At 46.3% G+C, this 22942-nt stretch overlaps 1 protein-coding gene across 5 annotated transcripts in view; it reads right to left on the reverse strand.

The window, feature by feature from the left end:
* Positions 1–12335: 12335 nt before the first annotated feature.
* The window catches only part of ANO8 (anoctamin 8), a 122917-nt gene continuing 112310 nt past the window's right edge, over positions 12336–22942 (reverse strand). For all 5 annotated transcript variants that reach the window (XM_088478411.1, XM_088478415.1, XM_088478412.1 and 2 more), the window contains 2 exons: positions 15903–16013; positions 12336–15092 (listed from right to left, as the gene is read on the reverse strand). In XM_088478411.1, coding sequence (XP_088334537.1) covers positions 14442–15092; positions 15903–16013 — 762 coding nt within the window. In that variant the 3' untranslated portion in view covers positions 12336–14441. The remainder of the gene's footprint in view (positions 15093–15902; positions 16014–22942) is intronic.

Below are 22942 nucleotides of genomic sequence, written 5' to 3' on the forward strand. Positions count from 1 at the left end.
TACAAATAAAATGCTAATGATAAGTGCAAAAAGCAACCCACAAACTATAGCCCTATTACTGGCACCTTTAGGGACATGTTAAAATAATGTAGTTTTACATGGATATTGGGGGAGGTGTTGTGGTCTAAACCATGAACACCCCTAAATGTATGTGGGCATAATACAAGGAACTCAATAATCGGCGCAGATTTTACCATCAAACGCTGCCTAGGAGAATAGGGTGCAAAAAGCCTCAAGCGGTTAAACAGATAGGTTTGTGTGTGTTTCTCTGGCGCTGGATATGTTCTTTAAAAATAGCAAGAGAAATTAGTTAGATCAGTGGTTCCCATACTGGGTGCTGTAGGTCACTTGCAGGAGTGCCATGGGTTGGTGTTTCAGGACCAAATCTAAATATTTATGGACAATGTGATTGGCAGCCATTAGCTCTGGTCTTGCCTATCATATAATATGTGGACAAACAGAATTGCAACTCGGTCCACCATCAGATGACATATAAGCACAATTTATTAACCTTTTGACCTAGGGGTGCCATGAAAAAATATGAGATATGGTAAGAACTTACCCTTGTTATCTCTATTTCTACGAAGTCCATAGGGTTCCACAGGATACCTTGGGGTATAGGTGTGACGTCAGTCGCAGGGCACCAAAGAGTTAAGCTTTCAGCCTCCCAGGATGCACTAGGTCCCCCTCCTATACCCCGCCCCCGGGCCAAGGCACCTCAGTTAGTTACCAAGCCATAGGCCGGAGGAGGAGAAGGAAGAGAGAGAACAAAGATCTGGACACATACAAGAATCACATTCTCACCAGAGGGAGACGGAAAACCGGTGACCAGAGCAAAGCCCATCTGCAGCACAGGTGCGACAGGGCGGGAGTCCTGTGGAACCCTATGGACTTCGTAGAAATAGAGATAACAAGGGTAAGTTCTTACCATATCTCATTTTCTACTTCAGGGTCCATAGGGTATCCACAGGATACCTTGGGGATGTCCCAAAGCAGTATCCTTTAAGGGTGGGGACGCTCCTGTGCAGAAAGGAGAATCCGCCGCCCGAAGGAAGCATCCTGAGAGGCGAAGGTGTCAAACCTGTAATACCTCACGAAGGTATGGACAGAAGACCACGTAGCAGCCTTGCAGATCTGAACTGCCGAGGCACCACGTCGAGCTGCCCACGAAGGACCCACAGACATAGTGGAATGAGCCTTCAGAGAAGGAGGGACCGGTAGGCCTTCATGAAGATAAGCTTCAGAAATAGCCATACGGATCCAGGCTGCCAAAGTTTGCTTTGAAGCAGGCCAACCCTTTTTACAGAAGCCATAGAGGACAACAAAGCGTCCGACTTCCTAAACAAAGAAGTGCGGTCAACATAAGTCCTTAAGGCCCGCACAACATCCAAAGAGGCCTCACCCACGGAAAGACCCGGTGATTTAAAGGCCGGAACAACTATTTCCTCGTTAACATGAAACTGGGAAACAACTTTGGGAAGAAACTCGGGCCGAGTGCGGAGCACTGCCCTGTTCCCATGAAAAACCAAGAAAGGGGGTCTACAAGAAAGAGCCCCTAACTCAGAAACTCGTCTGGCTGAAGCAACGGCCAGAAGGAAAACAGTCTTAGCTGTTAGCCATTTAATATCCACTGAGCCCAGTGGTTCAAACGGCGGTCCTTGGAGAGCCCTCAGGACCACAGCCAAATCCCAAGGCGCCACAGGTGGAACAAAGGGCGGCTGAATACGGAGAACACCTTGCATAAAGGTGCGCACATCCGGGATTGTAGCAATCCTACGGTGAAACCAGACAGATAGGGCCGAAACCTGTACCTTCAAAGAAGCAAGGCGAAGCCCATGATCTAGTCCCACTTGCAGGAAGGCGAGAATCCGAGACAGACGAAACTCCCGCGGTGCATAACCTCTCGGTCGACACCACTGGAAGAACGTATGCCACACGCGATGGTATATCCTCGCGGAAGACGGTTTCCGAGCTCGTAACATGGTACGCACCACAGAGCTGGAAAACCCCCAGGACCTCAGCATGGCCGTCTCAACAGCCACGCCGCCAAAGACAGCCGAGTCAGGTCCGGGTGAAGACAAGGACCCTGAGACAGAAGGTCCGGTCGTAGCGGCAACAGCAGAGGACTGTCCACGGACAGACCCTGAAGGTCTGAGAACCAGTGCCGTCTGGGCCACGCGGGAGCTATCAACAGGAGCGTCCCTCCTTCCTGTTTGAATTTCCGGATTACCCGTGGAAGAAGGGAGACCGGAGGGAACAGGTATGCGAACCTGAACGTCCACCGGACGGACAGAGCATCCACCAGAGACGCCCCTTCGTCTCTTGTGCGAGACCCGTACACCGGCAACTTGTTGTTGTGCCGGGACGCCATGAGGTCGATTTCTGGAAGACCCCACCTGTCCACCAGTAGTTGAAAAACGTCCGGGTGCAGGGACCATTCCCCTGGATGAACGTCCTGGCGACTTAGAAAGTCTGCCTCCCAATTTAGCACTCCCGGGATGAAGACCGCTGATATGGCCGGAAGATTGCGCTCCGCCCAAACCAGGATCCGAGAGACCTCTACGAGAGCCGCCCGACTGCGAGTTCCTCCTTGCCTGTTTATGTAGGCCACGGTGGTAGCATTGTCCGACTGGACCTGCACCGGGTGACCCTGGAGAAACCGCTGTGCCTGCAGGAGAGCATTGAAGACCGCACGGAGTTCCAAGATATTTATTGGAAGCTCCGCTTCTGTCGGCGTCCACCTGCCCTGGAACAAGTGTGGACCCGAAACTGCTCCCCAGCCCCGAAGACTGGCGTCCGTTGTCAACAGGACCCAATTTGGAACCCAGAACGGACGTCCCTTGTTGAGGTGGGTCGTCTTTAACCACCACGCAAGGGACAGGCGAACCTCCGGGGTGAGCACAATCGTCTGGAACTTCAGAGACTGAGGCAGCCCGTTCCACTTGGACAGGATCAGGTGCTGCAGAGGTCTGGAGTGAAACTGGGCGTATTCCACCATGTCGAACACCGACACCATGGAGCCCAGTAACCTCATCGCAGAGTGTAAGGACACCCGGCGGCTGTGCAGACAACTGCGCACCCTTGACTGTAAAGCAGAGATCTTGTCCTCCGTCACGAAGATCCTTTGCTGTCCCGAGTCCAATAAGGCTCCAAGATGCAGAATCCTCCGAGACGGGATTAGAGTGGACTTCTGCCAGTTGATTAGCCAGCCGTGCCGTTGCAGCAGTGCAATGGTCAGGTCCAAGTGGTGTAACAGGAGCTCTGGAGATCCTGCCACCAATAACAGGTCGTCCAAGTACGGCAACATGCGGACTCCTTGTAGCCGCAGAGAAGCCGCCATGACCGCCACAGCGTCCTGTATGTCCAATGACACCATGTAGTCCCCAGGTTCCAGCGCCAGAATGATGGACCGTAGGGTCTCCATCCGAAACTTCGGGACCCGCAAAGACTTGTTGAGTGCTTTGAGGTTGAGAATCGGACGATATGACCCATTGGGTTTCTGTACCAAAAATAGATTTGAATAGAAACCCTGGCCCCTCTGGGAGAATGGAACAGGCACTATAACTCCAGCCTGGAGCATAGTGTGCAATACCTTCCGCAGCTCCGTAGCCTTGTTCCGGTCTGATGGTAGACCCGTGGTGAAGAATCGAGCCGGGGGTCTGTGCCGGAAGGAGAGGGCGTACCCGTGAGAGACCACCTCCAGAACCCAAGTGTCTGTCGTAGTGAACGACCAACACCGGGAGAACTGCAGCAGGCGGCCTCCCACCCTGGGATCCCCCAAGGGGAGACCCGGACCGTCAGGCCGCAGGCTTGTCATCTGGCTTGGGGGCCGGACGTCTGGTACTCCATGCCTGTTTCCGGGGCTTGACCGATTTCTTAGGGCCAGCCTGTCGAGGAAACGACTGTGGTTTGGGCCTGCCCTGGGCCCTAGATGACCGAAAGGACGATGGTCCAGAACCAGAAGGAGCAGCGGCCGACGGGAGACAAGCAGATTTGGCTGCCGCCAGCGTGGCCACAATCTTATCCAGATCCGGACCGAAGAGAACTTCTCCGGTAAACGGCAACGCTTCCAGACCTTTCTTGGATCTGCGTCCGCCTTCCAGGATCGCAGCCACAAGGTGCGACGAGCAGCTACCGCTGCTGAAGAAATTCTAGACACCAGAATACTAATGTCTAGAGCCGCCTCGTTGATGTAGGTGGCCGAATCACGGAGATTGCCAATCAACTCCGCCTGTTCGGCCGGACAGTCGGATTCAAAAGAAGCCTCTAATGAATCCGCCCAGCGCTCCATCGCTCTGGCAACCCAGCAAATGGCCATAGCCAGCCGTGCTGCCCCCCCTGCAAGGGAATAAGCGGACTTCAGGCAGATTTCTACCTTGCGGTCCGTAGCATCCTTAAGGGAGGACATGGATGGCATCGGCAATGTGGCACTACGGACAAGACGGGTCACGTGAGAATCCACCTGTGGAGGGGATTCACACTTAGCAAAATAATTATCCGCGAACGGATAAGCCACCGCCAGGCGTCTCTGCGGCTGGTATCTTTTGCCAGGTTGTTTCCACGCCTCCTCTAAATGGTCCACCAACTGACCCGAAAGAGGAAAGACTGTGGCATCGCCCTTCACATCTTTGAAAAAGGCATACTTAGATTTAGCCGCTGGGGGAACTTCGTCCTCAATCACCAAGGCTGTGCGGACCGCCCGAATAAGTCCAGGAATATATACTTTGGACTTAGCATCAGCGTCCTTAGTATGGAGAGGTTCCTGATTGTAAGTATCCAGAATCTCCCCATCATCAGACGTCCCTTCGTCATCCTCAAGGAGCGGACAGAGACGCCACCGGCCTTTTATGAGGCCGCATCACAGACTCCCCTTGCAACACATCCGACAAGTGCTGTACAGAACTCGTCAGGGAGTTAACCCACGCTGGCTCCTGAGAACCCGGGAGCGGGGAAATAGGGAGACTGTGGGGTACCACCAATTGTCGTGGGAACCCCTGCATGGGTGACGACACCACAGACTGCTGGGACAAACCCATCGGAGTAAACGCGGGCTGCGGAGTTAACTGGCCCACTAAAGCTGTTAACGCCTGAGCGAAACAAGCCCAGGGCGGCTCCTGTACCGGTGCTGTAACCGTAATAGGCCGCGCCATGGACAAACACTGCCGGCAAAGGCCCTCCGCGCTACCCTCCCCCTCCGCTAACGGTACTTTGCACGTGGTACACTGTAGCCGGAGGGGAAAATCACTTTCAGACATGATGGCACCACGTATGTGACCTCTCTCACCAATTAAGTATTAAATAGGCGAGAGACCACCCTGCAGCACCGCACCGCAAGGGCTTTAGCAGAAAGAACAGGGACAGTAATAAAGCTGACAGTTTAGAGAAGAAAAGTTACAGGCAGCGCTAGCACAGTCACATACAATGCAGAGAAATAATTCCTGCACTAACAGCGCTGATCACTCAACTACACAGACACAGGGCCTGGTAGGACACAGCGCTGCATACACAGACCTGAGCCACAGCGGAGGAGAGGTATGCGGGGGGACCCAGACCACGATGCTTCCTTCCAGACTTCCAGCAGCGTTCACCATGCGTTGCAGAGAAGATGGCCGCCGAGGAGCAGAGAGAAGCTGGCCTGGGGGAGGAGCGCTGACACAGGACCAGTCAGCACAGTGCAGAGAGGGCTGTGTGCAGCGGGGGAGGCGCCGGCTGTGAGACAGGGAAGGCGCGCTCCCCTGGCATGCATTTAACCCCTGGGACGCTGCAGCGCTACCGCTCTGCTGCGGTCCGCTGTCCCAGGGGGTAGTGGAAGCGCAGGTTGGTCGCCTGGCTCCACGCTGCAGCCAGTCCCCAGGGAGCCCCCTGCCTGGGGACTTAGGACCATGTGATCAGCGGGGACCCACCGCGGGACCCCGCTGCTTACCTCTGTCCCCCTTGAATCCGGCCATGGTCCGGAGCATCTGGGGTCACCGCTAGCTGTGACCCCAGACGCCCACCAGCATCCCCGGATCAGTACCGGCGTTCTGGTACCGGCGGGGTGTAGGGAAGACAGCATGGACGTCAGGACTGACTGTCCATGCTGTTCATCCAGATGTGCAGCCACAGCTGCATGAAGAAAAAGCTTCAGGGGCTCTTCTAGCCCCCACTCCAACAGGTGCACCCGACTCCGGCCGGGCACCAAACTAAACTGAGGTGCCTTGGCCCGGGGGCGGGGTATAGGAGGGGGACCTAGTGCATCCTGGGAGGCTGAAAGCTTAACTCTTTGGTGCCCTGCGACTGACGTCACACCTATACCCCAAGGTATCCTGTGGATACCCTATGGACCCTGAAGTAGAAAAATACTGATACACTAGGAAGCTGTGCTTCAAAAAAAGTTTGGGAACCACAGAGTTAGACCAACTATGTGCAAGCCCTCATTAAACATTTTGCGGGCTCTAGTTGTGGTGAGAATTATTTCCGTATAGTGGAGTTCTAGGGCCTGATTCACCAGTGAACACAAGTCCACTGCTGATCGCAGATTCCCGATTAACTGGAATCTGCTCGTGCACAGGACCCATTCTGCGTGTGTGCAGAGGGGGTCCTGCGTAGTCGCACGCAAACCCATGAATGTCTTTGCGGGGGCGGCGGCCATTCCTGGAAAAGGGGGCATGTACGCCCAATTTTCTGGGAGTGGTTAGCCCAGCATCTGCGTTGATCGTTGAACGCATTGTCCTGGGCTCGCAAGCTGGACAGCTTGAGGCTTATTCAGCTGGCAGGAGGCCTGGCACCATCCACCATCGATGTTCATGATGGTGATCCCAGCCTGCAACCTCTGTCACAGTGCTGGGATCGCAAATGCAGCAGGGGGTGTCATACACCTCCTGCTGCATTTGCATTATTGCAAGGATCGCAATTGAAAAGCTGCTTGTGTGCATACATCATATCTATAGCCTGAGTGCAGATTTGCAATTGCGATCCTTGCTGAATCAGGCCCCTAATCTTACTCATAAAATGAGAATTGAGCCAATTGGTTAGTGAAATAAATTAATTTTATTCAATCAAATGACATATGTTGTATCCAGCGCCGGAGAGAAAACACAAGCTTAGATTTGTAGGTAGCCCTTACTGCCTCTTCAGACCAGTGCTGTGGAAGCCAAGTTTTTCCATAATAGATCATGGTTTGCTATATCTATCAAATGCAGGAAAGGTTGGTAAATGCCTTAGAAATAAAGTGATTAATAAGGTATTTGCTCACACCCTTATTCTGCTGTTAAAGTGTTAAATACTGTCACGTGCAGTAGAACTGTTTCAGACTTTTTGTACTACCTTGAAATCATTTTGAAATCTATGAACACTAAAGACAAGTTCAGCTGTGAATCACTTATACTTCCACTAACATGGCTGTAAGAGACAGTAAATGCTGGAATCTCTGCGGTAGGTCTGCCAGAAGTTGTGCTATGATACAGCTGGTAGAGGCCAATTAAGCAGCTTCTTATTGAGAAAACAGATTGCCAGGTCAGAGTATACCTGCGCAACGATATACAGTTCAGTGCATCTGGCAGTGGGTACACATGATATATATGTGAATGACATCATTCACATACTGTATATATTGTGTCGGCTGTGCAGCACAGTAGATGGGATATTCCTGAAAGATACAGATACACTTGACCAACCCATCGACCGCCCATACACTGGCCACAGGAATCAGCGACACTGACATCACCACCGGACGGGCACATTTAAATGCCTGCCCAGTTGTGATGTCTGGCCAGACAAATCAAGTGCCGATAGGTAAGTGCGAATGCTTAGCAAATCGTTAGGCTGGACGTCGGCTGCTGCAACATAAATGTTACTAACCCTTAAAAAGCTCATCATTTGTGATTTTATAGTCGCCCAATAAACAGCATTGCATGTTGCCTTCCCAATATTTTTTGGCAGTTCTATACTAAAATGATATATTAGTACGTTCCCTATAAAAGGTATTATAACGTACCTTTCTTATTATAAAATTGAACTGACCTTAAATATACAAACAGAAAAACCCTTTATTACTGTGCAGGAGGCAGAAGATGCCACACAGAATAACACACTTGCAGGAATACGAGTTGTACTTACCTACTGCTAATCACTATGGGGCTGATTCTACGTTGGGAAAAGAAAATGTGCAGAGAGATTTAGATGTGAGAGGGGCGTCTCCAAACTCAAATCGAAATTGCAGTGCAAAAATAAAGCTGTGCAGCACTTGTGGATTACATGCAAAAGCTGACAGTATTAGCTCTGCATGTAAAAGTGAAAAACATATTTGCTTCCCTTGCATTGGTCCAGATAAAAAGTTACTAGTTTTTTTGCTTTGCTCTTAAGCTGGCCACACACATAGCGATATTTTACCCGATCTGGCCGATTCCGACACATTGGAATTACAGATCGTGTAAAATATTGCCAAATCCTGAGTAAATTGTGAGTCCCCACTCAGGATCACGATGCGCGTTCCCGCAGGTCGCACATCGCATCGTCAGATCTGCCGTGCAGATCTGACAATCTAGGACCCGATGCACTGTGAAAGTCTGGATGCAGGAGAGATCGTTTGAAGATTGGACACCAAATCGTGTGCAGAGCTGCCGTGGAGAGTTTCAAGGGAAACAGATCAGCGTTTTTGTCCCCAATGTATGGCCCACATTACTTCACCCTTCACATACAAGCAATGGCTGCATTGCTTACCACCTTTTCACACATCATACAACCCCTAGCTACATACCAAGGTCATTCACAGATTGTTAGGGTTACTGAGCAGGGTCCTTTCACCTGTTTCATTCTATTATATAAGAGATGGTTGCTATACAAAGGGTAAGACAATACTATGTGATACACCAATGGCAACTCCAACTGCAACAGTGTTAAAAAATAATAAAGCTTTTTCAATGTATTCATTATATAATAAATCTCTTAAATGACGCAGCAGTTCTTGTCACATAGGACATATTGTGCATATTATGGACAGTAAGTCTTTTTGGTGATGGCCATGTTGCCCATATAGTTTGCTCTAAATTACATTTGGAGACATTATTTGACAACTTGAAATATAAAGTCTTTTCTATATAGAAAAAACTATTTTATTTTGTTGTTTGGTCTATTATGTGAAAGTTTACGCATGCCTGCCGAGAACGTTATTCACTTTTTGCTTTGTTTAGCTAATATCCCACCTGCTTCCATAGAAAGAAATCCTGAAAATATGAGCTTGTGGGAGTACATGAGGATTGAAGTAGAAGTAACGCGGCCAGCAGCACATCAGGGCACAGAGTGAGCAGAGACTGTTGCTGCTCAGCGGCAGCAGTCTCCCCCTCCCCCTCCCCAACATATGCTGATGCGAGCTGGGCTACGGAGGGTGCATGTGTTGCACCAATCTTCTCTCTTCCTGCCCTGATGTGCCAGGGTCACATCACATCTGTTTTGTTCTACACCAGCAAGCTGCCATCTGATCCACCACCCACATAGGTCTTGTGTAGGCTTACCATACTATGCCTTTAAACCGGGACACTTATGAAGCACACAGGTTCTAGGTCAGGCTAGCTTCAAGTCTGCATTTCACCTGGTTTTAAACAGTCACACAACCTGTGTAATTCATGAGTGTCCCAGTTTAAAGGGATAGCATGGTAAGACTCTTGTGTGTAAATTGCTGGTGCCTGCTGCAGCTGGGAAATTATACTCACGGGGACAGGTTTCTGGGCCAAGCCCTGCAGCACAAGGGTCAATATAGACAGCATCTCTTGCATGTATAGCTGGGCACGGGAATATACGGGTCACACTCAGAGCCAAGTGCTAAGTATGCCCAGGAAGGGAGGGAGGTAGTGCTAAATATGCCCAGTAAGGATGGGGGCAGCGTGTGTGTGTGTGTGTGTGAGGCTATGGGGGCAGCGAAGTAAATGTTCACCCTTAATGCATAAATGTGCCAACAGCTTTCCATAGTAAAGGTGCCTATCCATTTAACAACATGAAAGTCTGAACATCCAGCATTCAGACTTTCATGTCGCTGAGGTGCGGGCACCGCACTGAAAGACGTTCACTGAACGTCTTCAGTGCAGGAGCCCAACCTCCCTATCTATTAACATGCAGAACCAGACGACCCTCATCAGGTTGACGGGAGTGTTCGATAGATAGTCTGGGATGGCAAGGACCCAGCGTGCACGCGCATCGCTGGTCCTTGCCGGCTATCCACTTGCAGTCTTTCTGCACATTCCAACCAAAACGGTCGCATCGTGCAGAAAGTCAGCAAATGGATAGGATCGTTAAAACTTACATGTTCATCTCATTGCTGTGAACCAAATCAAATGGTTCCTCATAAATGCAGTGCCAACTGCGCTAAGCTTGAGGACTGGCACATTTGGATTAATAATAAAAAAACTGCACGTAAAAGGACCATGCAGTCTTATTCAACATTCATAGATACTATGTATGTAATATGAAACTGTAAACACAACAGCTTGCTGCTAAACCTCCATACTGTAAGTTCAGTAAATATGACTGGCTGAGAGTTAGATTTGTCCACATAGTGAATTGTATGTCACATATCTGATTACATGTAGTTTTACACAGAATAAACACATTTCTTTTGCCATTTACATGTCGTATAGATCCAATAAACTGTAAGCTCGGTAGCAGGGCTCTCTCTAACCTTTATATCACAATTGCACCTGCTTTGCCAGTCTAGTCTGTACCTGTTCTGTTGGTTTGTATTTTGTACAAGGTCATTCGGACTGTCCAGCGCTGTGGAGTTTTGTGGTGCCTTACATATAGTATAAACAAGAACGATTATGAACTCCAGTCTTAAGTAAGATACTGGATTACTGCGGTCTTTTTTTCCTTAATCTTATGAGAATGCACATTTGCAAATGATTATATAATTTACTTTCCAATTGGGAGCTTTCTAATTTGAAGATGCAACAAGGAAGTACATTTTTTTAGACCAGTGTTCCAGTCATCAGGCCAATCTGACAGTGCATGTTTTCCAGGTCTCTTCATATAATCACAAGTGAAATAATTAGTACCACCAGTGGATCTTTTAAAAAAGTCTCAGTCCATGAAGAATACACCTGTGCTCCAACAAGGAGATATGGAAAACCAGCACTGTTAGGGTGCCCAGAGTATGGGGGGAGGGTCAATATATTAGCATGCCTCTATTTCTCAGCTCTAAGAGATATGTCTTAGCACTGAAATGTATAAGAGGTGTTACTGTAACTCACCTCTATGGTGGTCTCTGTTATGCCTGTCTCGCATAAGCCTATTGCTGATGCGATGTTTAATGCTCCTGTGTGAATACATTGCACATGTGCAAGATTTTTTTTTAAAAACTGCAAGATATCATTACGGCTCATGTGCAAGGATGTCCGATGGAAAGACTGGTGAGGAAGCACAGCACCAAACTCAGAAGCCGTGACCTGTTAGTAGGCAAGCGACAAAGAGCTCAGCTTTTTATCACTTAGTAAGTTCCCATCATGCACTGTAATAACAGAAGCAGAAAGCGCCACTGGAGAAATCTGTCATTTCTCCATGGTCTGCCTTTTAATACATTTTGGAGCAGTAGTAATATCCCCTTTTCAGTTAAAAGTTTTGCAAAAAGGGATTATGACCACTTTATACATTAGCCCATGCATCGGTCTTAAATAATAAGATTGCTAACCAGGTCTGTATCTGAAGTATAATGGAGCACCCAGGTATGAAATATATTTACAATTTTGTGTGTTTCATTATTTCTAAAAGGAACATGCAATGCTGCTTTAAACTGATGGGTCTCAGATATTTTCTGGCTAATTGTTCTCCATCCAAAAAAAACGCTAAAATTTCCAGCTGCTTACAATCTACACACCCCAAGATAATCTGCACCCACATTGTAAGAGATTCCTCAGTACAGTATGTTCCTCTATCATTCCCAAAATTGGCTGAGATAATGTAGCCTAAAATAGCATCCAACCTAGGGACTCATTTATCAACGAGTCTTATCATTACCAAAGAGAGATAAAACTTGTTGCGTATGATAAATGGTGCTCCAGCCAATCAGCTCCCAACTGTCATTTATCAAACAGATGCCAGTTGGGAGCTGATTGGCTGGAACACTACCATAATGAGTTTTATCACTCATTGCGTATGATAAAACTCATTGATAAATTAGGCCACTAATGTCAAACTGGACATATACAGGTCAGTTATAGATAAACAAAACTCTTATATGTAAAATGAGAGACTTGAATTATACGAAAAGCAAAAATTTCAACATAAGTGTGGCTAGTTCATTAATTAAAGAAGTAATATTCCAGCACACATGATAATCCCATCAACCAATATAGGTGCTTCAGACCCTAAAACAGCCAACCATGCAGAGTTTAATCAAGAAGGCATAGGGGAAGATCAACAGTCTCTTGTGTTGTCATTGCTCTTACATGCGGCCTTGGTGGTTTGTCAGATTTCCAGAAGACTATCTACCCATATGTGACCACAGATCCGGTCATATAATGCTTAGGCTGAATCACTGACTATCTGTAGGAGAGCAGTGAGGAATAATGGTGATTTATAATTGTGGCTGTTGCAGAAGACCTTACTATGAAAGGGATGTGTCATATAGGGCTTCAAGATGCCCAACTTTTGCAGCTAATGAAATTAAGTATTTAATCTCTGCGTCACACATTCTTTTATAATAATGAGCGCAGAGTGCATGTTTCTTTCACATCATGGCTTTTCAGGTCCTTGTAGAAGTATTTATGGGAAGGGAAAATAAGAAATTAAATCAGTTTTACCTACAAAATGCTGGTATTCTGAAGCCACATCTGACATATGCCCTTACTTTGTTTAATCGTTAGGCTGAATTTGTAGACATTTAATTATCAACAGTGAATAAAGTGATGTACATGTTATCTCAGATGGGAAGAGGAAAGGGGAAACGGGAGCAGAAGCACAAGACCATCACCATGGCAATTTTGTATTAAAGTATAGCGCAAAAGAAAACAAGCAAGTAACTTCAGATAAACCCCCCCGCTTAAAGGCATTTTAGGGAGGGGGCAGTTATTTGTATTGAAAATGGCCCACATGAACACCACCTGTATGAATTTATACATACTGCATGTCTTTCATGATACTGGTGTCTCTACTAATGTTTACAACAAACACATATTATGATCCAATCGCCGCCCTGTGATATACATAAACACCGAATGTGTGCCTACAACCATGGATATTTATGCCGTGTCAATAGTAAAGAGATCACTTAATCTAGCTTCAAGATTAGTTTGCAGATCTGTTTTACAAGGCCTATTACTATCCCACGCATGGAAAAGTATCTACTACAAAGGGTCAAATTGTTTAACTTACAGTATGGTGTCATTTCTTATGAGGTAAGACACAGAACATTGTTTTAATACATAACAGAAAGCCACGTATGCACAGTGAACGTGTCTCCTGTTTTTTGTTAATTCTCCAACACACAGTTCTGCAAGTGTTGAAGCCATCACATAAAATAGGGAACATGTAACACAGAGGCACTCAGCTATGGTACCCATTCATTCACTGACTAGTACATCTTATCCCTCAACACTGGGAACATCACCACCACACGAGACCATCATAATTACACCCAGGATGTTTCTAACTGAATGAAGCTGATCATTCTCATTTCACTGCCAGGGGGTCTCTACTGTATTGCGGAAGATACCAGTATTTATCTCCCCTTTGCCAGCAAAGGGGTTAGAGGATTGAAGAAGGTGGTTGAGCTATTACCAGGAATTTGGCAATGGTGAACTGTTGTAGTGACAAGATTAACCATCTCCACATCCAGATTGCCTGCAAAATGCAGGATAGGTTGCCATCTGCAATACCCATATTGCCTTCTCCAATCCTTAACCATTTCCATCAAGCAAGAGCTTTGATATCCTTGTTTGCCATTTGTAACTGAACAGGAGGAACGAGACGTGGAAGTTTTCATTATAGAAATACTTGTGATCACTATACACCTCAGCAATATAGGGGCTCAGATATGTATTGGTTTTAGGACGTGTTTGGGTATACCATGATATCATTATGATGAGAAGAGTCAATGCATGCATAATACTCATTATCATCCTCCTTAATATCATAGTACACCGCAGTGAGTCGTTATGATTTTTACCAATCCAAAAGCTTGAGGTGTATAGAGATACTCAGCATCATTACATAGCACAAAAAGTTCAATATCCAGTAAGGCTGGAAGTGTATAGCGATACTCATCATTATTATACAGCACAGAGCTGTATTTAGCATATTGCACCGGTGTAGCTCATGTTGCAAGGTGGCATCTCCAGACCAGATGAATCCTCAATACTATGCGGTGAGGATTCTTGGAAGGGAAACCATTTTCCTTGATCGTAACCCACCTCTTGCATTGCTCCCATGCCTTTATTCTACAAGAGGGATGGAGGCAGTTTTAAGGTCAAGGGGGTTCACTGTTTATGTGCCTTTCCCTGGTCATCCACATCGTCCAAAGGCATGTCTTCTGAAACGCCATTAAGCTGAGATTTTCCAGGAACTGCCCCATCTGATGAGGTTATCACAGCTGTTGCACCTCGGGGTTGCAAGGAGATTGGTGCTCCCAACCCATTGCCCCCCATTTGCCCTTCTCCCTTGCCAAAGTTAAACAGCTTCCCAGGATGGAAAGGCTTGGTTGGAGAATGGGCCCTCTCTGTTGCTGCTTCTCTCCGTGTTTCAGGGGATTTCAAGAACTTGAAGCTCAGGAAGCTTGGAATTTTGGTATCTCCCCCTGGAGGAGACTGTGGAGATTTGGCATTGGCCCCTGACAAGAACTTGCTCTGCAGGGGTATAATTTGTTTGAGTTTGAGCACATTATTGCTAGCCAACAGGGAGCTAGGTCTCTTCGGTTTATCATGAGTGCTCCCCCCTTGGGGACCACATTGCTTAGTTTTACTGGAGTTCTTTTCATGTGTTTGAGAATCCTGTCCAGATCTTCCTTCTTCTCCCCCCCTAGACTCTCGCTCTTTTCGTGCATGATAGTCTGCATGGCGCTGTCTTTCTTCCTCCTCCCGCTTCCTGCGTTGTTGCTGTTGGTAGCGGTGCTGGGCCTGACGCTCATGTTTCTGTTAACAATGGAGAAAGTACAAATGCAAAGTTTATCCAATGGCACACATTATCCTTCTTCCTGGCAGTATTCCCACCCTTTCAATGCAGCTTTCATTATGTGAAAAAATGTTAACAGAGATGCAATTACATTAATATTTAAATGGGATACTGAGAAAAAAACATGGAGGTCAGAAGCTGGCTTAAATGTTAACTCTTGGCTATATTGGAATATGTTCACTAGCGTTCCTTTTACCCTTGTTGTTATCATTCACAACTGCTGCAGCTTTCTGGGTGAAACTGTAGATTCAAGAAAACTCCCTCATGATGACAACCTTTGCATTGATTGGTGTACTTTATAAAAGGACAAGTGTTTTGTAACAGGACCCGATTCAGCCTCGAACACTGTGTCGACTTGGTCGCAGCTGTCAGATGGTTACTTTGCTGAGCCGGAGCCACTTTGCAGGTGCGGCTCCAGGTGCAGTGTGTGAAAAGCTGCAGCCGTTTGGTGGTGGTGCCAGTGTTTAAGGAGCATGCCGAAGTCAGCGACTGTCTTCTGACGCCGATTCACTGGCCTCAGCAACTTAGGTTGCTCAGAATGTCCACCACAACTATCATCAGATGTTCGATATTTGCCACGAGCACCTCTGATTTAAGCCCATAGTCCTCTAAGAAAGTCATTATATGTTCATATTGTTTAACATTTCTTCTACAGTTTAGGAGAGATCTTCAGTTCAACAGCTGCCTTGCTAGGTAACTTGTCCCTACCATCAATCTGATCAGCCATCCTAGCAATACAGCCTGCACAAGTGTTATAGTAGAAATGTTACCTTGAACGCTTCTCGCCTCTGGTATTCAAGCTTTGCCATCTCCTCAGCCACCCATCCAGGGATATCTGGAATCACCACATGTATAATGTACTTCAGGAGCAGAGCAAAGTGCTGCAATGAAGAAACAGTGTAAGGGTCACTGACAGCTCATTAAGAGAACAGTCAGTTTCCTGGAATTCAATTTGTTAAGGTCAGAAAGGAATGAATCAGTAAGCAGAGAGGAGACAGGTTAACAAAGACTGATTTAGAAGCATTGATTTAAAAAAAAAAAAAATACATTCCAAAAACTGAAGGCATGGAGGAGATCCTTAACTATGTCATTCAAACTAAAGGCCGCCTAACCTCAGATACCATGTTCGGTGGTATACAAGTGGTTGGTGAAAACAGATCCTAAAAAACAAAATACATAACTGACTAAACATAAACAAGTGGACCATATTGGAGAATAAAGAACTCTCAAGGTCATTAATATGTTTGTGAGAATGAAATATATATTGTAGCATGTAATATCTGTAATCAGCTCCCATCAGAACTAGACATGGAGTCACCATAAATGCAACTGAAAACATCATAGGTTATTTAATTCGGCCCTTCCACTCCTGGTCCTTTTACATAACTGGCTGAACCATCTCCTCTGCTAACCTGTCTGGATAGGGTGACATTATTTCAGAAGGAAACTGGAGACAAGCAGGATGTTATAGACAGTATTGTTATATTGATGCAGAACGATTGTGGCGCCAAATACACCAAAGTCCATACATCCAGCTTGCTTTGGTGTAGGTGTTGATGTGTGCATAGTTCAATAGTGGGATTACATACATATCAGGCAAAGCATGTCAAATATCACCATACTTTCTGTCTAAACACCCAAGGGTGGTGTGCCCAAACACTAATAGGACTGGGTCACTAAGAGATCAATTGGTATTGCAGTGTTTAAGAGAAGACAGACCCCATATATATGTAATTTTTCTCTTTGTTCACACTAGTACACAAATATGTTGTGCTGATGTAGCCTATACACACTACTAAACATTTCTCACCCAATACAGGAGGAAGTGCAGTCAAGATTACAGCAAATAAAACATCCAATCCATTTGGCATCCTTACACTAGAATAATCATTGGTTGCATTATCTATTTCAGAAATGCATTTGACAGGTTTACAGTGTGTATGGTGCAAATAGGCAAGAAGGAAACTAAATAATTGCCCGTAAGTATTTAACGGGTAGCCAACATCTGTGGTGGGCAAAATAATTTAGGTCAATTAAGAGGATGGTCAAAATTGGTGGCGGCTCCAAAGGTGGGGCTGCAGCGCGGTCCAAAATTCAACACCAACTGTCACCCTAAACGCTGCCAAACATCACTGGCAGTTGGTGTGGCTTCCGTTTGAATTTTGGACAGTGCTGCAGCCCCACCTCTGGAGCCGCCACTGGTCACAATTATTTTAGGACCAGTCCTAGCTGGGAGACACAGATTGGCCTAGTGTGTTGGAATTCATGCTGGTCTCTTCTCAGCTGGGAATGATTGTGAGGTAGGTTATATTGATTGTTTGGGCTTGTAGAGGAGTGTTTTGGATGATTTCTTGACGTGCTACATCATGCTGTAGCACGTCAATTGTTTATGGTGGTGACTGTGACATGATCTGTGAGAGGTCAGATATGAAGGACTAATGGCTGCCTGCTGCACTGGTCTTGGACGACACAAAAAGGGACCGAAGTCGACAAAAAGATTGCCATAAGTATACCTGTATTCACAGGACTGTTACAACAAGATTGCCATAAATATACCTGTATTCACAGGACGGTTACAACAAGATTGCCATAAATATACCTGTATTCACAGGACTGTTGCAGCAAGATTGCCATAAATATACCTGTATTCACAGGACTGTTACAATTACATCTGTTGCTGCCGATGATTTATGGAGCATGTCAATGTTGTTTGAACACATGATAATGACATATCAGAATATTAATGGAGCATTGCCACATTTAATTAATTATTGTGAATACACATGTTTTAAGCTTATATGTTGCTGCTGAAGATACATTGAACAATGTCAGGTTTTCTGGATGTGTGAGCAACATAGTGTTCAATGGTGTTACTGAAGCTATGAGAAGCAATGCCATGTTTTCCACATTTGTGAACAGCATAGTGTTAATTACTGAGTGGTGATGAAGAAATAAGTGGAACTTTTTGCATTATTGAAAATGTAAGTAGTGCCCTCTGTTTTTTGGACATATTTATGGCGATAACAATGGCACCTTCAGCGCTGAAGTTTGGAATTGTTGTGCATTTATTTTATACTCTTTGCTGTATAGTGTTCACTAGAATGTTTTTTTAATATGGTAGTAACTATGCTCACTATTATACTGAGGTCAATAGAATGTTCTCTGCAGTGTATGTTTGACACTATATTGTATACTAAACAGTTGCCTGGAAATGTATATACTACAACTATGTGCGATTCATAAAGATGGACCTTAGAGGAGTGATAGTATTGATTTAATAAACTACTACTCATTTTATAGTGGAAATGTTATATATTCTGTTCAGGTGGCTATGTGATGTGTGTTATATTGCTGAAAGGCAACATGAATTGCAATGTTTACCCTTTATTTATCAGATTATCTCTACAGGAGGGAGAATTACTTGTTCTGCAGTGTTCGCTGCAAAAAGACAGGATCCCTAGTACAGTCAGGGTTAAAAAACGCACTAATGTCATAGAGGTACTGGGCATAGAATGTGGTTAACCTGGATAAGATCAGTGCACTTTGGGCCTGATTCACTACCGATCACAACTGCGATGCAATAGTGATTACGCACGCAGTCTCACTGCTATAGTATTCTAATCCATTGCGATCGCTGTCATTGCAGCAGAACATAAGGACGCCCACTTTACCTTACACACATACGTAATCTTTAGCAAGACTGCAAAACCATCGATACTACTGAGTACCATCGCAGACTCACGCACACTTGCACAAGCTCTGACCCTACTCAGGAATTGGTAACTTCATCGCACTGCATGCACACTCAACAGCGTTGAAACGCACTGGCACGCCTGCGTTTCGCCGAAGCCCCCCCCTCCCGTCACCACCCACAAACGGCACTTCCTGTCAATCACTCTGCGATGGGTCTGCGTAGTCACTGCGATCGCAAGTCCAGATCGCAGTGCCCAGTTTGCGCATGCGCGCTATGATGCATACTCAGTACGCAACAGTCGGCGGCTTGCATGCGTAATCGCAGTTGCAATCGGTAATTCATCAGGCCCTTTGTCCTTTGAAGAGCCAGATAAGTGGCTTAACACTTGAGTCTCATATTTTGGGGACATTAGGTAAAGTTCTATCATATAATCTGAAGACTGTCATTCATATATTTCCCTTACCCTTGGCTATTTCATTTGTATTTTCCCTTGCTCCATTCTGTTCCCCCCACCTCCCTGAAATCTATATATCCTCGTGGCTATGACCCAAGGCATCATGGCTAGTGTAGAAAGTGGACCTCAGTATATCTAGCTCAATTAAAACGTAGATGTCAAACTTTGAGTATAGTATAAAAAACTCTGACCACAATTTATTTGGCTAGTGTGCAAAGTAGATTGAGTCCTTGTAATTAGTTTTCAATGCAGACCCCATTCATGGTGGCTTGTTTAAAAAAAAAAAACAGACTCTTATGGTGATGGCTTTTCTAAAAATTAGGCTGGGTACATATCAGAACAATGTGTATCCCAGCCAACCCGAGGCAACGTTAGATCGGTCGGCCGTACACACTGCATGATCCGATGCACGACCGCACGATATAGTCTACCATCCTCCACTTACCTGCATGCCCTCCTCAGCGACATCATCCTATCTGACGTGCAGCACAGTCGACAAGGCAATGTATGTGCACACGCAATTGTGTGTGATACCCCCAAAGTGTATAATGTGTACCCCTTTGGCATGAGAAAAGTGGCAGTTATATTTTTATATGTATCACCCCCCCCACACAGAAGGACATTGGAGTAGCCTGCCCCCCTGGACTATTCAGGCAGGTGTGCACGCGGCCAGGAGCGGGGCATTCCAGCAGCAACAGAGGGGGAACCTTCACCCTCTTAACTTACACAGGGGGCCAGTGGAGAGCGCGGCGCGTGCGGCCGGCGGGAAGGGGCCCCGCATGCGACCGCTAGAGATATAAGGGGCTCTCCCGGGTGCTGCTGGGAGAGGAGTGCCTGAGGTAAGCCAGCCATGAAGGAAGCGCTGCGCTTACCGGGGAGGAGAGGACAGTGCGCTGTCTACAGAGAGGTAAGCGGAACTCACTGGGTACACTGTAAGTCTCATTGCGGTGGGCAGGAGAGAGCCGAGAAGCTGTCAGGAGGAAGCGCCGTCAGCTGGGAGCCACCCTGGACCTGCCCTCTTTAAGAAGATTGACAGCTGGGTAGTGACAAGTGCGGAGGCGCGGTCTCTTCAGGAGGGGACGGAGCAGTGTTCAGCAAAGGCGGAGCAGTGAGTAACCCATCCAGCCCCTGCTATTGTATCTCTCACTCTCACCCATCGGTCAAAGTCGGCTCCCGGCCACACAGGGATAGCAGCTGGGGAGGCCCTGATAAACTCAGAGCAGCAGGGCAGGCAGTGCTCAGAGACTACACTGTTGTTACACAGGCAAGAGTGATTAAACAGAACAGCAGTGCAGTACATATGAGAAGTCAGCTTGTATAAAATAAATCAGTCGATTTCAATACCCCTTTTTAGGTGATACCTACTACAGTGCATAAGCTCCAATTACAATCGCTTGCAGAGAACAAAAGTATAGATGAACATCAATGAATTGCTCCATCACCTGTCTGTGTCCCATAGTATCTTCCGTTAACCTGAAAAAGTAATATTCATAGAGAACTCTACAGAACTAGCCAGGATAAGTGTAGCCAGGAGAGGTTGCTACAATTAACCCTAATTAAGCCTACTCAGATATCAGCTAACTGCCTCTGGAGAGATAGGGTTGCATTCAACGTAGTGCCCAAGTCAGCTATCAACATCACTTTACACAGCAAGGCAGAGTGGATTACAATTTGAAACTGCACATTCACTATAAATAAACGTTACCAGTTTAGGAAACGACAGTGCAGGATTTTGCATAAATAGAGGATACTTTTGTCTCATTCTCCACAAATTAGCCAGCAACCCGGGCAACGAATTTCAAATTACTAGCTGCTTAACATATAACCTATTGCATGCAGGGGTAGGATTAGAGATTTGTGTAATACATTTTTGGGTGCAACTGATATTAGTGGTCATTTTGCTTGAGTCAAACTACTATACAGGAGATGTTATATGTTCATTTGTGTTTAATCCATTGCTCCCATAGGTGGATCGAGTATCCTGTGTTCCAGATTTAATAAATATAACTCGGACAAGAGTGTATTTTCATTCTCTTAAAAAAGTGTCAATCCTATTGTAATTTTAATGTACTGTTATTGTGAAGAATTGCCTTTTCTATCTGTTTACCGTAAAATAAATACTTTTTGTGAGTGCTTCCTATTGCTTGTATCTAATACTCACCATCCGGTTGGGATCCGAACCATCCAGAGTTGAAGGAGTAAGAAAGCTGGTAACCTTGGTAAGAATTCATTACTCCAACACCACACTTAGAACAGTTCACCCTTAGCGGACAGACACTAAGGCAGGGGTTCCCAACCACGGTCCTCAAGGCACACTAACAGTCCAGGTATTAGGGATAGCCATACTTGAGCACAAGTGACTTAATTAGTACCTCAGTAATTTTGATTTAACCATCTGTGCACAATCATGGGCATATCTAAAACCTGGACCATTAGTGTGTCTTGAGGAAGGAGGTTGGGAATCACTGCACTAAGGGGATGATGTACTAAGCCTTGGAGAGAGATAAAGTACCAGACAATAAACTTCTATCTGTCATGTCACAGGGGAATGTAGTTATGAGACCGGCAAACGCATGGCTGCCGTTCTCAATCCCGACAGTGGAATCCCAGCAAGGGATTTAACATAGGAGTCGAAATACAGACGCCTATGTTAATCCCGACGCCGGAATGCCGAGGACGTCAACCTGAACAAAGGTAAGTCCGGGGTGCCCTTAGCGTTAGAAACAGGGAAGGGGGGGGGGTTAGGGGAGAGAATTAGGACTAGGCACTCTAGCGGGGTTAGGCACCCCTTGGGGAGAGGGTTAGGGTTTGGCACTGGGGGGATGGGAACGGCTAGGCACCATTAAGGAAGGGTTAGGGGAGGGTTAGAATACTTACCTGCCCCAGTCGGGATCTCCTCCTGTCGAGCATCTGCTGTCAGGATTTCAATCCCATTTCGTCACAGGCTATGGGGTCTATGTACTAAGTCTTGGAGAAATATAAAGGACCAAACTGATCACCTCCTGTCATTTTGAAAACACAGCCTGTAAAGTGACAGTTAGGAGCTGATTGGTTGGTACATTATCTCCATCCACTGTATCTCTCTTCGAGGCTTAGTAAATATGTAATACCCCTAAAGTGTATACTGTCTAATGTATCAATTAATATATGTACACCATATAGAGTTGATTTCTCATGAATGAAGTTAAAAAAAATGTTAGTTCATATATTTACACTGTACATTTTACTCTGTTTTATGGTAATGAATAACAGGATGCTGGTTTATGCACCATAGATCCCCTCTGGACTGAGAGAACACCCCGGTAATTTAAGAGTGGCCGCCCCCCTAACTTTGTTGAAATTGGACCAGGCTGCTCTCTTGGAGCTATGAGGACTTGTGGGCTCGTGGCTACAGACACATTACTGCCACTGCAGCATAGGGGGAACTGTCCCCATGGTGACATACAGAACACAGGGCAGAGAGGCACGGGCGGTGAGCATAAAGGTGCCCGCACGCGACCGTTAGGTTATAAAAAAGGATCGCGGGGGCCGCCGGGATTTTTGGTGTGTCTGAGGTAAGGGAGCAGCGGGGGCAGCGCTGTGCTTACCAGAGAACCAAGAGCTGCCACTGAGGTGAGAGCGGGTCTCACCGGATAACTGTGTGTGAGGCAATGATCGGGGGA

This window comes from Taudactylus pleione, unplaced genomic scaffold (genome assembly GCF_031769625.1).
Source record: "Taudactylus pleione unplaced genomic scaffold, aTauple2 ptg000214l, whole genome shotgun sequence".
Classification (NCBI taxonomy): domain Eukaryota; kingdom Metazoa; phylum Chordata; class Amphibia; order Anura; family Myobatrachidae; genus Taudactylus; species Taudactylus pleione.